We start from the raw sequence: 15,280 nt of genomic DNA on the forward strand, positions 1-15,280 counted from the left end.
CTTCATAGGCCTTTCAGGCCTCTCTAAGCGGTTTACAGAGAGTCAGCATATTGCCCCCAACAATCTGGGTCCTCATTTTACCCACCTCGGAAGGATGGAAGGCTGAGTCAACCCTGAGCCGGTGAGATTTGAACCGCTGACCTGCTGATCTAGCAGTAGCCTGCAGTGCTGCATTTAACCACTGCACCACCTTGGCTCAAAACCAGGGAGTTTTGTTTGCTACTTCCATTACTATAATCATTTGTTACAGCAAATAGATGCAGTCTATTTTTACCTCTTCACATTATTTACATTTCCCTGTAGATTTACTGTAGCTATAGTGTTTTGTGTTATGTGGACTGTATTGTAACAGACCATAGTATTTTTACTATTGCCTCTACAGTCCAATTTGATTTTTGTACATGGTATTAGTAAATAGTTGGAATATTAGTTGTGTGTTGGGGTGATGGATTGAGGAAGAGCTGTCGTAGAGTATGCTGCAAAGGGTGTTTCTGAGTCCTTAGTGGTGGATCCTGAATCCTCAAAAGGAATATGTATTAAGGGGCAATAGGGAATACGGTATTCACTTGTGAGACCAAATTGAATGTTAAAATTCAGTACTAAGCAATCTTTGGCTGTATTCTGAGTTCATGGGTCTACTTGGGTCACCAAGATGCTGCAGGTTATAAAGTGGGTTAACAAAGATCTAGAGGTTTTGGACATTTGAAAGCAAATCTGGATGAGCCAGCTTAGAGCACTTTGGAACAATTCTACTATGGCTTTGGGGGTGGATAAAAGAGATTATTCTCTTTCATCATTGCAACTGCTGGAAAGTCTCCCTGCACCCTGATTTTACACCAGTATTAATACCATGGGAGGTAGTACTTTAATACTTGTGTTAAGATTTTCAGCAACAACTCTCTCTCTTGCTCTACATACACACATACCTCTACACAAACAAATGCCACTTTTCTTGCACAAAATTTCTTCCTTCCAGGAGCCAACTATTATTAATATGCATGCATGAGCATACCACTCTGTAGTAAAATTAATTGGGGATGAAACAATCTTTATCTTTATGAGCAATGTAGGATGTCATTTTTACCTGTTTCTATTGCTTGAAATCCAGTCAGAGATTAGAGTTGCAGCCTGCTGGTGGCAATGCTTGTTACCAAAGCTACATGCCAGCATAATCACTTCACGGCGGAACTCCCTGTGTATCCCAAAGACAAAACTAGCATTAATCTGATGTTAATAAATATATTCTCATTCTCAGTTGCCAAATTTTAAACCAAAGTTTCTCAAACTTGACATATTTAAGATATGTGTACTTCAACTCCCAGAATTCCCCAGCCAGCTGAAGAATTCTGGAAGTTGAAAGCCACATATCTAAATTTACCAAGTTTGAGAAATACCAATCTAAACTAATATTTAATGAGGACATCCATATGTACAATGTTACAACTATTGTTCAATAATTATTAAACAACAATGAAGCAGAAGTGATGGCCATGAAGCATCTCAACCTATCAAAAGTTATATTGTAAAATGCAGCCAGAATTAATTTACTGTTAGAAACAATAATTCTCTGAAATTCTAGAAAAAAGATGGCAACATCACAATGTGAATTTAGAAAATTAATTTAAGCCTTCCAATCAGCTCATGTGCTAAATAAATAGAAGATATAAAAGTTAAATCTGATTACTTTGAATTAAGTTTAGGAAATTCATTTCATTAAGGCTATTTTGCAACAATTAAAAAATAGAATTACTCATGCTGGTAGGAAGCTTGAACCAAAGATTTCTCCAAATTATTCGTTGGCCATCCCAACTTTAGATACATCGAAGCAACTTGTCTCAAAATGTACTCCTGAAATGAGAAAAAGTCTCTGCATTAAATATTTTCATAGTCAATATGGATGTTACATCCTTTCCAAAGCAAGCAAATGTCCCACAGACTCTCCTCTCCATTTTGAAAGAGTTGCTTTAGCCTACATTATCCATAAATTCCTTTCCTGCATGTTAAAGTTTATGAATAAAAAGACGAATATCACATTTTATAACTGCTGTGATTTGAGTGGGGGTTTTCTTGATCAAAACTACCTTAACTTTCTATTCCCATTATCACAGCTAGCTTATGGGTTTTCAATTGGTTTTTCACAATTCCTGGTTATTGCCACATTTTAAAATTACTCTTTTTAATTATACATGGAGTGCTGTATTCTAGATATTGATCAATTTGTCCATCAACACCTCTTAAGAATTAAAATCATTTTTAGTATGTTGATTTTGTGTTCATATCACATTCAGGAAAATCAGAAATTATAGTTTTTGCAGTGCTACCAATGTATCATAGTGGCTATTCTTGTCATAATATTGTTCATAGTTTTTTTTTCTTCATTCACTAATTATGTGATCCGTGGCTTCATCTTTTTCTTTACAAGGTCTGCATGTAATATTAGAATTTGGATTTTTCTTTTTATTATTACTACTAAAACTTTCTGCAGAGAAATTAATGTTCATGGTCAGACTGTTAAATCAGTTGAGGATTTCAGAGGGTGTAAAATGCTGCAGAAAAAATATAGAAAATGGAACAAATTTCTTGCTTCCTTTGACCTACAGAGTTCATAGAAACTGGAGTTCTTTCTGAAATAACTAGCTTTAGAAAGGGATTAACGTTGGATCAAGTTTTCTAATTTCAATATGAAAATACTTGAAAAGCTCCTGGTGCTTAAACATGTTAAATATTTGCTATTGCAGACTATCCTTGACTTGGAAGTACATGTTTCAGTAAAGTCCATTATTAAATATTTACAAGTGACAGATTTAGGCCACATATTGTGATGTGATGGGTTTCACTGTCTTTATAGGTGTAGATTTATAGGTATAGTGGCAAAATCACTACAAAGACTCACCCAATTGATATCATATTGAATAATATGAGTTGTATATCAGGTTTAAACAATTTAATGAGGTTGGCCTTTTAGTGTCCTTTTAAATTGTTGGCATTTTTAAATCAATGATAATGTGACAGTTTCTACTTTTGACCCTTTACTTTCTACACCATTATAATATATGCCTTTGTCATTAATAAATCATTCTGCAATTTCCTTATTATCACACCAATATGTTAAAAGCAAACATTTAAAAAAAATATTTTGCATTATATTAACATAGCCTAAGAGTGGATAATCTTTATTTACAAAGCTGCATAATTGAAGATGAAAAGACATAAGCAGACTTTGGTTCTAGACACTGGAGGAAAGTCATTATCAGGACACTTTTGAGTCAGATTTCAGACCAGGTTATAGTAATGAGGTGGTATTGATCACATGGGCTTTGGATGCAAGTCGCATCCACTTTTGATTCCATTGATCATTGTGGATGCGAAGGAAGGTTTAAGGGGTTCAAGTAGGGGACTAAGATTTGCAGTTGTTCTTTTGAGATGGGTTCTAGTCAGTGTTGATGGAAGACCTTGCATTACAGAGTGCTTCAGTGCTCTGTCCACCTCTGTTTAACATTCATATGAAATCACTTGACTTAAGTCTTCTATTGGCATGAAATTAAGTGTCATCAGAACATTGATGTTATTTAGTTTACATTCCTGCCCTGAACAGTCCAGATAATACTATCAAGATTTCCCCCCCCCCCCAAAAAAAAATTAGAGACTGTAGGGATATAGATGGGGGGAGTGGGTAGTATAGTTTTTGGCTTAATTCTAAAAAGACTGAGTGCCTGTGGATTTATAGGTCGCTTGGATCCAGAGATTTCCTAACTTTGATTCTAGAAATTGTAACATTTACCCAGTTAAGGTTGGTGTGCAAAATCAAAAGATTCTGCTTATGATCATCATGCCTTAGGTACTACATATTTGAACTATTGCAATGTATTTTAAATAAAGTTGCCCTTCAGAACATTCAGAAGATGTAAATGATCCAGAATGTAACAGCAGATACAGTTTTGTGTATAGCATAGTGCATTTCTATCTAATGCAATTTATATTCAAATAAATAGTTGTGAATGTCAACTTCTACCACCCATGGCTAGCACAGCTAGTTTCAAAGGCCAATAGGAGAAATTATCTAGAGGGTAAAGAATTGCCTACCCCTAAACTCACTTGGAGTTCACCTTGATTGATATATAGTGTTCTTGTAGGGAGGATAACATTTTAGTGATTGATAAAAAGAAAGAGATCTTTACTTACATTGAACATATTGTAGTTCTCTGTGCGGTCCAGCAACTTATCTAGAGGATAAAGAGCTCGGCTAGCAGCATGCCAAGGTAGAAATTCCTTTTCCTTTGACAGGTATCTAATAATCTCAAGTGGAATATTCTGGGGCAAATAGCCAGCCCTGAATAAAGATAATTGTTATAATTATTGCTTGGGGAAAAATGCCTGATGATATAGACTCACTCTGTCTGTCTGTCTGTCTGTCTATTATCTATCTATCTATCTATCTATCTATCTATCTATCTATCTATCTATCTATCTATCTATCTATCTATCATTTATTTAAAAAGTAGAATCATTTTTCATGTTATTTTCATGTTAGTAATGTTAATATTATTTTTAACATTTTCTATTTGGTAAGCGTCCATTCTCCAAAATAGCTTCGCTGTATTTATTATGTTATGTGAGAAAAGGAAATAGTATGTATTTAGTTATTATCCACAATTTCCTAATTATGTATGAAAACTTGCTTGAAGTTCAATCTTGCTCTATGATTTTCTGTAATAATCATATAAATACCTTTTTTAAATAACTCATGTTAGGCATTGCTCGAAATAATAGACTAATATATTTAAAATGCATTAGGTAGCACCACTAAAAATATCAGGAAAGTTTTGGGTCATCTTCTGTATCAGAAGAAAAAGAACTTTTTAAAATTTGTATTATTAAAACAAATACTGAGAAAAATAAATTCTTAAAACTATAATATGATGACCAATTTTCCAAGCTGGTCATTTGGAAAATGTTTATATTATTAAAAATGATTGTCCTTAATAATAGATTTAAAAGAGTCAATTACAGTTGCATATTCAATTTTAAAGTGACATTTATGTCTTTTGCAATCGCATTCTCAGCTTGGTTTGCTTACATACACTCAGAAATAGCTTCCAGAACATTGATTTAGCCCTACTCAGACAAAGTACCAAGTACTAGTGCAATTGCCCAGGGACAGTCTGAATTTAATCCATTCTGAATTATTTCCTCATAAATCTAACAGCAGAAGATCTGAAAAGCAAAACACTGGGGGAGAAAGTGGAGTGCAGTCTTTGTCTATGCTACCAAGTACACATTCCGTCCATCTGGCTGAACAGTAATGTACATTTTCAGTGATACAGGCTTTTGGATTTTCATGTGATTCAGAAGTTTCCACATTTGAATTACTATACATATATTTACATGTTTTTCCTATAGCTACATTGATAATTCTTTAAAACAGAATTGGTTTGGAATATTTGTCTGGTGTGCAAAATGATGGAAAAATAAGTTGACTTTTAACAGATTGGAGGTGAGATATCCAAGTGTTCATCTCTATGAAAACAGGTTGGAGTAACAAAGTTTTCACAGTTTGATTACTTCAGTAAAAAAAATCCTGTTGTCTTCAAACAGCTGTATTCAGAAAAATTAACTTCCTTCCTTGCCCTGCTTTGCTTTGCCTTATCTTCATCTAGTTGCTTTCTTCCTTCTTCCCTCTTTCCTTTCCAATGCAAACACATTTCCTCCAACTACTTTTTCTTTTTCTTTTTGCTCTTGCTGGAAGAAGAGAGATGAGTATATAGTCTCTGAGTGTGCATTCTTGGGTCTTCATATGTGACAATGATTTATTTGTGACAGAATAAATAATTGGATTATACTGATGGCAGAGATCCAATCTTGGGATATGGTACTATTAAATACAGGGACATTATGTACTTTTCTAAAACTTGGAAGTAGAGAATGATATATTACAATGTTGTTGAGTTAGCATTACTACAAGCAAAGCTTGAGGCAAAAGATATAGGTCATTTAAGGCCCAGTAGATTGTATTGCCTAATATATTAAAAAAAAGAATTTGTATTCCTAAGGATTAAAAGTGAAGCAATATTGTTCTATGTGTTATTGTCTATTTGTTCTCTACAATCTTGATCTTGCAAGTGCTTTAATAAAAAAAAATGACCCTGAAGAGGAGTGGTTGGAGCAACCAATTATGAATAAAGATGGGTTGTATAAACAAATGTTTAATATAATAAATAAATGAAGTTAAAATATGTTGCTGATAGCAGTGACAATTCATATGCTTTTATTCAGCAAATAAAATCATTAGCATGCAAGGAAAACAGATTCTTACCCTACTACCTGCTCCTCATCAACCCCGAAGATAAATTGTTCTGAAGCAATTAAACTCTTTTTTATAGTAGCTTTATATTTCTCTATCTCTTTCTTTCGCTATCATATTTATAGCCCACCAGAATTTAAAAGAAAGGCCCTGACACTTTCACAGTATAAATAATATAGTTAAAATATTTGCCGTACAAACTAAAAACTCGAAAAACCCATAGCCATAAAGAAAAGACGAAAGCAATAAGCAATGTAAGCAAAACCACAATAATATCATAGGTATAAAAGCAAACATAATGCATTTTTCATATGACATACCAGGTCCATTCAACAAATATTTCTAAAGTTTAATTTAATAGAAAATTTATATACAAAGCTAAAATTCCTATATTTGTCCATATCCTGAAAAGGATTTTTTAAAAGTATGATATCGTGATTTTTGCAACTTCTGAGATGACATTTGGATAAACTGGAGCTTTGCCTCCTGTTTTTTAGCATGGAAAAAACATAGGCCCATGAATCTCAAATAACTTTTTGTTTTTTTTATTTTTAATCAGGAACAATATTCAAGTGTGAAGAGGTAAGTTAAACGCCTTACGTTACACCTATCCTCCACGAGCTGCACTGGCTTCCAATCGGTCTCTGGATACGTTTCAAGGTGCTAGTTATTACTTATAAAGCCCTTCATGGTATTGGACCTGGGTACTTGAGAGACCGCCTGCTGCCAATTACCTCCCAAAGACCCATTAGATCGCACAGGGCCAGCCTCCTCCGGGTTCCATCCACCAGCCAATGCCATCTGGCTACGATCCGGGGCCGCTGTTGCAGCTCCGGCCCTTTGGAATGAACTCCCTGTGGAGATTCGGACCCTCACCTCTCTCCCTGCTTTCCGAAAAGCCGTTAAAAACTGGCTGTGTCGGCAGGCCTGGGGTTGATGAGCTCCCCTCCCCTCTCGACAAGTGTGGTTGTTGGTCATTTTAATATGTTTATTTTGTACTTGTATGTTTCCCCTTCCCGTTTAAGTTGTTCGCCGCCCTGAGTCCCTTTTAGGGAATAGGGCGGCATATAAATAAAATAAAACTTAAACTTAAACTTACAAGTAAAAAGAACACTATACAAATCTGTGTAAAAATATATAAAAAGCGAGAGCATCTTCAAACAAGCAACAGCCCCTGGGCTATGTACCACTATTGAATCCCCATGCTAGTTCTAAAGGTGAGTGGAGGCCAACCTCACCTCCAGAGGCAAGATGTTCCATAGGTGGGGGCAATAGCAGAAAGGTTAAAGAAATCCCAATTGAATATATTGATCTGCCTAAGCCCTTCAGAGAATTCATTTCCCCCCATCTCTAGCCTCCCAGCTTCCTTAACTAAGGATCCTTCCATCTGTTCCTGCACATGATTCAGTTATTGTTCTTATTGCTATTAGAACCTCTGAACCCCCACTCCCATCTATTTACTGCACCTTAACTGGCCTCTCCCACTAAATGGTAAAGTATTGAGTATTGAGTATTGAGTAATTTATTTATATGCCACCCTTTCCCTGGGGGGACTCAGGGCGGCTTACAACTCGAAAAGGGAGGGAAACAAACAATTAACACATAAGTGGTGCCCAACCCACTTATTCTCTCTTCCCAACTCTCACTCAGAAACACACACAGCCTCCTCACACAACCCAAGATCCATTCTCAAGGCCTATCCCCCACTGGATGTCAATCAGTGACAGATTCAGTTTGCCAAAATTAATAGAAACTGGAGCAGGCTCCTTTTTAGTTATATTGTTTATGATCAGAATTTAAAAAACATCCATACTCTTTTCATTTCCTCATTAGAATGGAACTTAGGATATTGAATTGTTATGAAGATATAAACCACTCAAACTCTCATAAATATCAGCCTGGGTTTTCACATTATACACTCTTCTGATCATAAGCACCTAAACTGGGAGGACTATGCTATGCTCCTAGGTCTTTGCTACAAGCTGAGTAAGATCTTCTTGCTTAGCCACAATTTTTCCATTAATAAACTAAACATCATGCACACATTCTAACTAAACATTATGCACAAATTCCTAAACAGTGCCAAACTGGGATACTGCTTTCAGGATCAAAAGCCAAGAAGGCAGATAACAAATAATATATTATTTATAATGATCAAAACACTGAAAGAAATTCAGAACAAATGTTAGGTATTGAATTACCTGTAATAGAGAATAAGGAACTAAGAAGAAAGACTAATTTAAAGCACTAATACAATTAAAAATAGATGGGATAGGAAAGTTGAAAAAGCTAATTGAAGGAGAAACAAAGAAAAAAAGAACATGTGGTTATTACAAATAAATCAATTAGTTTACTGTTTATAAAAGAAACTTAAATACAGAAAAAAAGATATTGGATGACAATGAAATATGACTACAGTGACTTCAAACAAGTATATCCTCTACAATCTTGCCATCTATCCAAAATGCTATGATGAAAACAGCTAAGGTAAAAATTCATTCTGATTTAAGGATAGCTCTTATCAATCATCCCATATCCAACTAAGATGAGTGAAACTGAAAAATGCTATTTAAAATCCCTACTTGGCAGGCAGAGCAATACCCTACTCTTTCCAATGAGCTAAGTTCCAAAATACATTCTGAACTGAAGCTTGCACAAGCATTATTTATTTAAATTTATTGGCTGCCCTACTCCAGTGGATCCCTCCTATGCCTTAAAAATCTCAACCAATAAAACAACAGGTTCCATTTTTTTCCAGAATAATTGATTAGCCAGTGAGGTGACATTCATCTTTCATCAGTGGAAGAAAGAAATTAACAGCAATGGAAAATAAGAAAAATTGTGAGAAAACCATATACATATACTGTATGTATGAAGGTATCTACATCCATATATTATGCTATATTTTATACTAACAGTGCCTCTCTTAGTTAGAGACCTCTCTATCATTTGCTATTTGATTCTTGTATCTGAAGATGCTAGGAAAGTAATCTAGGACCTAGACTTAGTCTTGGTGGCCCATGGCCATGGTTCCTGGCCACAAAAGGTATTTAAGGTCTATGGTAAAAATTTAAAAAAAGGTTGCGAACCACTGCTTTCCTGGGGAATGTTTCATTCACCTACTTGGAGGGGAATGCAGAAAGCATCTCATCTAAAAACTCCCCCGTATATTCAGCAAAATGCAAACTGCCAAAAACGGAACTGAAATATTGATGCAATTTAATTTTCATGTATTAATATGCAAATTAATATTGCATCCTTATGAAAAGTTACATTAACAGTATTAAACTAAAAATGTATTAAATTGACAAATCTGCCATATAAAAATCAACTGTTACCAAGTACACCATTTCCAATAATTGCAGAATAATTGAGTTCTATGTCTGCTGATTGCATTAGAAAGTCACTGAGAAACAATTTGTTCACATTTAATGGAAATAGTTATGAAATAACTGCTTACTAAATTAAGGCTATGTAGAATTTTAAAATATCCCTTAGGTTATATTTTTATTAATATAATATACATTTAGGAAAACATTAAGTTGCAGATTAAGAAGATAATGCATAATTTGTGATGTAGAAAAAGTATATGAATTTTAAAATAAATATTCTATGCTTCAAAACAAAAATAAAAAAAAATTCACATATATTATCTTATCCTCTGGACAATATATGTTCAATTTTCCCTATAAAGGGAACATAACATTTAATGTTCAAGTTGCATTGTAATGACAATGAACATTTTTTTTTAAAAAAGTAGAAATGTGTACAAAAAAACAGTATTAATTTCTGTTTTGATTAACTTTACGATTATTCAAAGACCTGGAGGCCAAAGGAGTTTTTAATGTCACTACATTTAGTTTCTAATATATTGAAGTACAAATAATGCTTTGTTCTCTTTTATTATTTTTAAGTATTTCATGCAATATATTTATGATAGCATTCTAAGCAGTATACAAACTTAATGAAGTAAAATAATAACAGATTAACATTTACTAAAACATGTAAATCAGGGGTCATGAGAAACAGAATATAATCATGAGATGTCAAATGCTGTCATGAATCACATACTTCAAGAATGTATCTAAATTAGAGTTTGATTGGCCAAACCGAGTACCAGTATAGAAAGCATCTTTTTTCTGAGTAATGCTCAATGAATATCTACAGAATGTAGTGAATTCTGTAAATTCCATACAGATAAAAAATACACTTTTATATTAAGTGTCAGATTCAGGGAGGAATCATCAACTATCGGACATGAAAACTAACACTCATGAGAAACAAAAAGCACTGAAATGCATTATTACTTTCAAGTCAGATGGACAGTTGGGTGTAGTGATTAAGGAATCAAGGCTAGAAGCCAAAATACTGTGAATTCTAGTTCTGCCTTAGCCATAAAAGTGGCTGGGTGACTTTGGACCTAGTCTGTCTTTCTCAGCCCAATCCACCTGACAGCGTTGTTGTTGTGGGGAAAATAAAAAGAGGATGGAGTGTTATGTATATTTGCCACCCCGACTTATAAAATAATAAAGGTGGGATAAAAATCTAATAAGTAAATAAGTCCTGCTTGCAGGCTTGCTTGAAAGAACTGGCTGGTTACCATGGGCAAGAAAATGTTTAATTCAGCAAGACTCTTCTCCTGCTAAGGTGAGTGCCCTTTATTGCCACAAGTTTGATAGTAGAGATCAAAGAAAGATGAGCAATAATAGTACCATTTACAGTATAGGCGCCCTTTCTTTCTATAGTGGCCAGTAACCCTACTGTTTCTCCTAACATTTGTTGTCTTTTTGTTGTTCATGCTATTTCCATTTCTTTTTTTTCTCTCTTATGTTGTTTCCTCTTCAGCTAGGAAGTTTCAGGTTCTTATTTATAGGTTACTGCAAACTTTGATCACTAATATTATGACATCTATTTTCATAAATTATGTATGAACTATATTGGTAATAGTTACTGCAATTATTGTGATGCAAAACCTGCCACTTCTAAAATTGGTTTAAGTTCTTATTTGCTGGTTAATACAAACTTCGATCACTAACATTACAATAGCTATTTTCAGAAATTGTTAGCAGTTGTTACTTTGCAATTATTGTTATGAAAAACCTGATTTCATATCTGCATGTATATTCATACCATTCCAGACTGGGTGAAATACAGTATATGCATCTTTTACTGTCAAATAAGACATTTTATCTGTAACAGAGCATTAAAAATTCTGAATTTCAAAGAGTTTTATTATTAAAAATGACATGTTGCTCAAGGATCACTTTGAAAGGTAAATAATTCATTAGTGAAATGGGAACAGATTATTAATCTCAAAAGTACTTAAACTTGACCTTAAAGAAAATTAATCAAGCATCTGTATTCAGAAATACTCTCAGATTTTTACTAGTCAGAAATAGAGAATGCAGTGCTGAGAATCTTTTCAATCATGAAAAGACAGAAACTTGAAGAAAAGGGATGAAAATTGGAAGAGTTTTAAAGTATCTTCAACTTCAAATTGCACAAGCACACTATGAAGGAAAATATATGAGAGCTGTAGGAATATGCATTAAACTGGATTATCTCCCGAAAAACATACCTGGCTAAATTGAATGCATCATCGATCAAACCTGCACGATTACCGACAGAGATTACCTATAAAGGTAAAGGAGAAAAATTGAAGACCTTTGGGTGATAAGAAACTAGAAGTATTTCATGTATTCAGGCAAGAAAGTGAAATGAACTTACTTTATGGTTTCTCATTAGTTGGTCAATTATCAATCTCCAGTTTCTAATGTCATAGTTAACCCTAAAGTAGCCAGCTTGATTGATGTTTCCAAGCAGCCAACTATCTCCATTAAGATATGCAATTCTGTGATGTTCTGTAAACAAAGTAGAGTGATAAGAGAAATCAAATTATTTTTCAGAATGTTTTATATTTTAAAATAACTGATCATAAAATGAAGAAAAAACCTACAAAACATGAAAAACAAGATAGTCCACTCTTTATAGGAGTAGTAGTAGGAAATAAACAAGACAATGTATATTGCTATAAAAGGCAATTATCGTGTATCCTTGATTTAAAAATTGAAATTTGTTGTTATCTGCTTCATTTTTCTCTTAAGGATAATACCAATATGGTTCTTAAGCAGATTAATCTCTAAACTGGCATACCTGGATTTAGGCTCGAATCTTAACATTCAGCCAAGATGTGATAAAGACTTTATAATTTCAATGAGTGAATATCATTTTACTAATGCATCTCCTAGTGGTGACATGCAGCATTATCACACTATGGTGCTAGCTAGCCAGTTTTCAGAATTCTCTATAGAGGAGGTAAAAATGACGTATTTTCATTGCACAGAGCATGCGCAAATAATATTTATCACCCAAAAATAGAACAGCCAAAGCTCATCTCATGGTGATTTCATTACATTAAAAGGAATAAAGGCAGAGCCATCAATGATTGTTCAACAGTAGGAATCACAGTTTATACTGAAATAATTAACTATTTCTCTGCTTACAGAATAGTGCTTCTTCTGAAGTCAATGTCCTTGTCTTAAGCTATTATTATGTTTGTAGTTGTAACTAAACTCCCCACAGATAAGTCCTTAGGAAAGAAATAACTGGGAATCTCTCATAGCCAGCAAAATGTTGATCACCATCTTAGGGAATGGGACAACTTGCCACAGCCAACTCGCTGTGGCAAACTTACTGCGGTCAACTCGCAATGGCCAACTCACCATAGGCACCTTGGCTCAGGAGAACTCACCATGGCCAACTCACTGCGAGACAACTCGTTGTTGGAGAATTTAACAATTCTATTTACTTATTTCAAATAAATAATTTTTTTTAAAAAAAATTGCCATTCACATTTCATTCTGTTCTTCCTTTTGCATCCTTTCTTTAATGATTCTATTCCATCATTTGTTTGATATTAGTGTAACTCTTGTCCTATAGTGCAGTGGTCTCCAGCCTTGGCTTTGCTGGCTGAGGAACTCTGGGAGTTGAAGTCCACAGGTCTTAAAGTTGCCAAGGCTGGAGACCACCGCTGTAGTGAGTTGGCCATGGCAAGTTGGTGGTGGTGTGTTGGTTGCAAAGCGCCTGAATGATCATGTGACTGCAGGACTCATCACAATCATAAAAGCAAGGATTGGTCACAATGCTTTTTAAAAAATACCATCATAATTTTGAATGGTTGCTAAACAAGAAGTCTGTAAGCTAAGGCTACTTTATAACATTTGTTTTGTTACTATAGTAAGATTTTTAATCAAAATGATGTAATTTATATTACTGAAAAAGCAAGAAACAATTCTAGTCCTTTTGACCTCTAGAGTTCAGTACAGCATAGATTAAATCATTTGTTAAATCATTTAAAACATAACATTATTTCAAACTCTTTAAGTAAGCTTGCAGGTTATAAAATATGCATTAATAGGAGTAAAACCTCTCTATATTCTATTTCATTCCCACTAGATAGTCCAGACCAAGACTCCACAGGAATGCTAAAGGTATTTTAATTAAAATCGGCTATAACAACAGAGAAGAGCCTAATGCTGGGAAAGATTGAGGGCAAAAGAGGAATGGGACGACAGAGAATGAGGTGGCTGGATGAAGCAGTAGACGTGAGCTTAAATGGATTGCAGAGAATGGTAGAGGACAAGAAGCCCTGGAGGAATGTTGTCCATGGGCTCGCGATGGCTCTTCGTAACTAACAACAACAATAATAAAAGAATCTTAAAAGTCTGATTGTGCTGTATCTCATACTCCTTAATACATCCAGTGACTCAGGATGGTATCTGTTTGAGACACTTCCAAATGTTACCTCATTTCTTTAGACTTCTTTAGACTGTTTCAGCCCTGTTTGCCTAGGCAATGACTCTTCCATATTTTCAACAAGCTATACTGAATATTCTACTAACACTATGTATACTTTGAAAATAATTCAGAAGAATTGCTTGGACATTCTAATTTTTTATTTTTTTCCCCACTGAAAATATTTCACTTAGTTTTTCATTTGATTTGTACAGCTTACACAGTATGTTATATTAAAGGTGGGAAAATTCTGAGTTGATTTATTGTGGTCTGATATTTTTACATCTCGCAAACCTGGCATTTTAACAGGGGAGTGTGTAGATTTTTCTATATCCACTGTATGTCTATTTACAATGTTCTGCACTCATGTGATTGGAATTTATTATTATTTTTTGTTGTTGGAAACTGGCATTTACTTTTGGTCTCCAGTAAAAATGCCCATTGGGTACAATGTGTTGCTTAATGACTACACATGTACTTAACAACTGTGGCATTGACCACTGCAAAAAAGGATCTGAAACTGGTTGTGGTCACATGGTGATCCACTTAATGACCACCATGACTTACAATGGTAACTGTGGGCTCAATTATGGTTGCAAGTTGAGGACTATCTGTTTTTACAGTTAAGGGCATGTTTTACTTTGACTTATGCCTACAAAGGATTTTTTTTCATGTTACATTAGTTCAAATGAGTAGGTAGGTATTGTAAAGAATGTCTGATAAAATGTTTTTCGTGAGGGTCTATATTATTACTAATGACAGCTATACTTTTTGATGTCTACAATTTCTTTCACCATGCAATTTCTATCATATTTTACTGATGTTGCTACATCATAGCAAGCATATACAATTTCACTATAAAATATCTTACGTATTTCTTAAATACTACGAACTGGCTGCCATTAATGTTTCTTTTTCCTAAAGTATTTATTCTGTATCAACAATCCTTGAATGTACTATTCAGCTTTTAAAAAAATCTATATATCACACTATTGCAAATATTACATTTTATTTAGCTAATGTAGACACATTGTGACCTCACTTTATGAACAGAGGCAGCTGTTCAGGGTGGCTGTGTGAACAATTGTCCCTCCTTCCTACTGCTGGTCAAATAATGTTCAGGAACCCTGTAGAGCTCTTAATAAGCTCTATTTTTCTCCCTAGCCTCTGGTGCTACACTTTGTG

At 34.3% G+C, this 15,280-nt stretch overlaps 1 protein-coding gene across 1 annotated transcript in view; it reads right to left on the reverse strand.

Moving 5' to 3' along the window:
• Positions 1–15,280, reverse strand: part of TRHDE (thyrotropin releasing hormone degrading enzyme) — a 267,004-nt gene that overhangs the window by 13,475 nt on the left and 238,249 nt on the right. The window contains exons 11-15 of the mRNA XM_087723432.1: positions 12,029–12,162; positions 11,880–11,935; positions 4,183–4,330; positions 1,751–1,848; positions 1,085–1,192 (exon numbers count right to left, since the gene is read on the reverse strand). Of these exons, the coding sequence (XP_087579558.1) occupies positions 1,085–1,192; positions 1,751–1,848; positions 4,183–4,330; positions 11,880–11,935; positions 12,029–12,162 (544 nt within the window). The remainder of the gene's footprint in view (positions 1–1,084; positions 1,193–1,750; positions 1,849–4,182; positions 4,331–11,879; positions 11,936–12,028; positions 12,163–15,280) is intronic.

The sequence above is a fragment of the Thamnophis sirtalis genome, unplaced genomic scaffold (genome assembly GCF_051295495.1).
Source record: "Thamnophis sirtalis isolate CommonGarterSnake01/CBP01778 unplaced genomic scaffold, rThaSir2_p1.2 scaffold_9, whole genome shotgun sequence".
Lineage (NCBI taxonomy): Eukaryota > Metazoa > Chordata > Lepidosauria > Squamata > Natricidae > Thamnophis > Thamnophis sirtalis.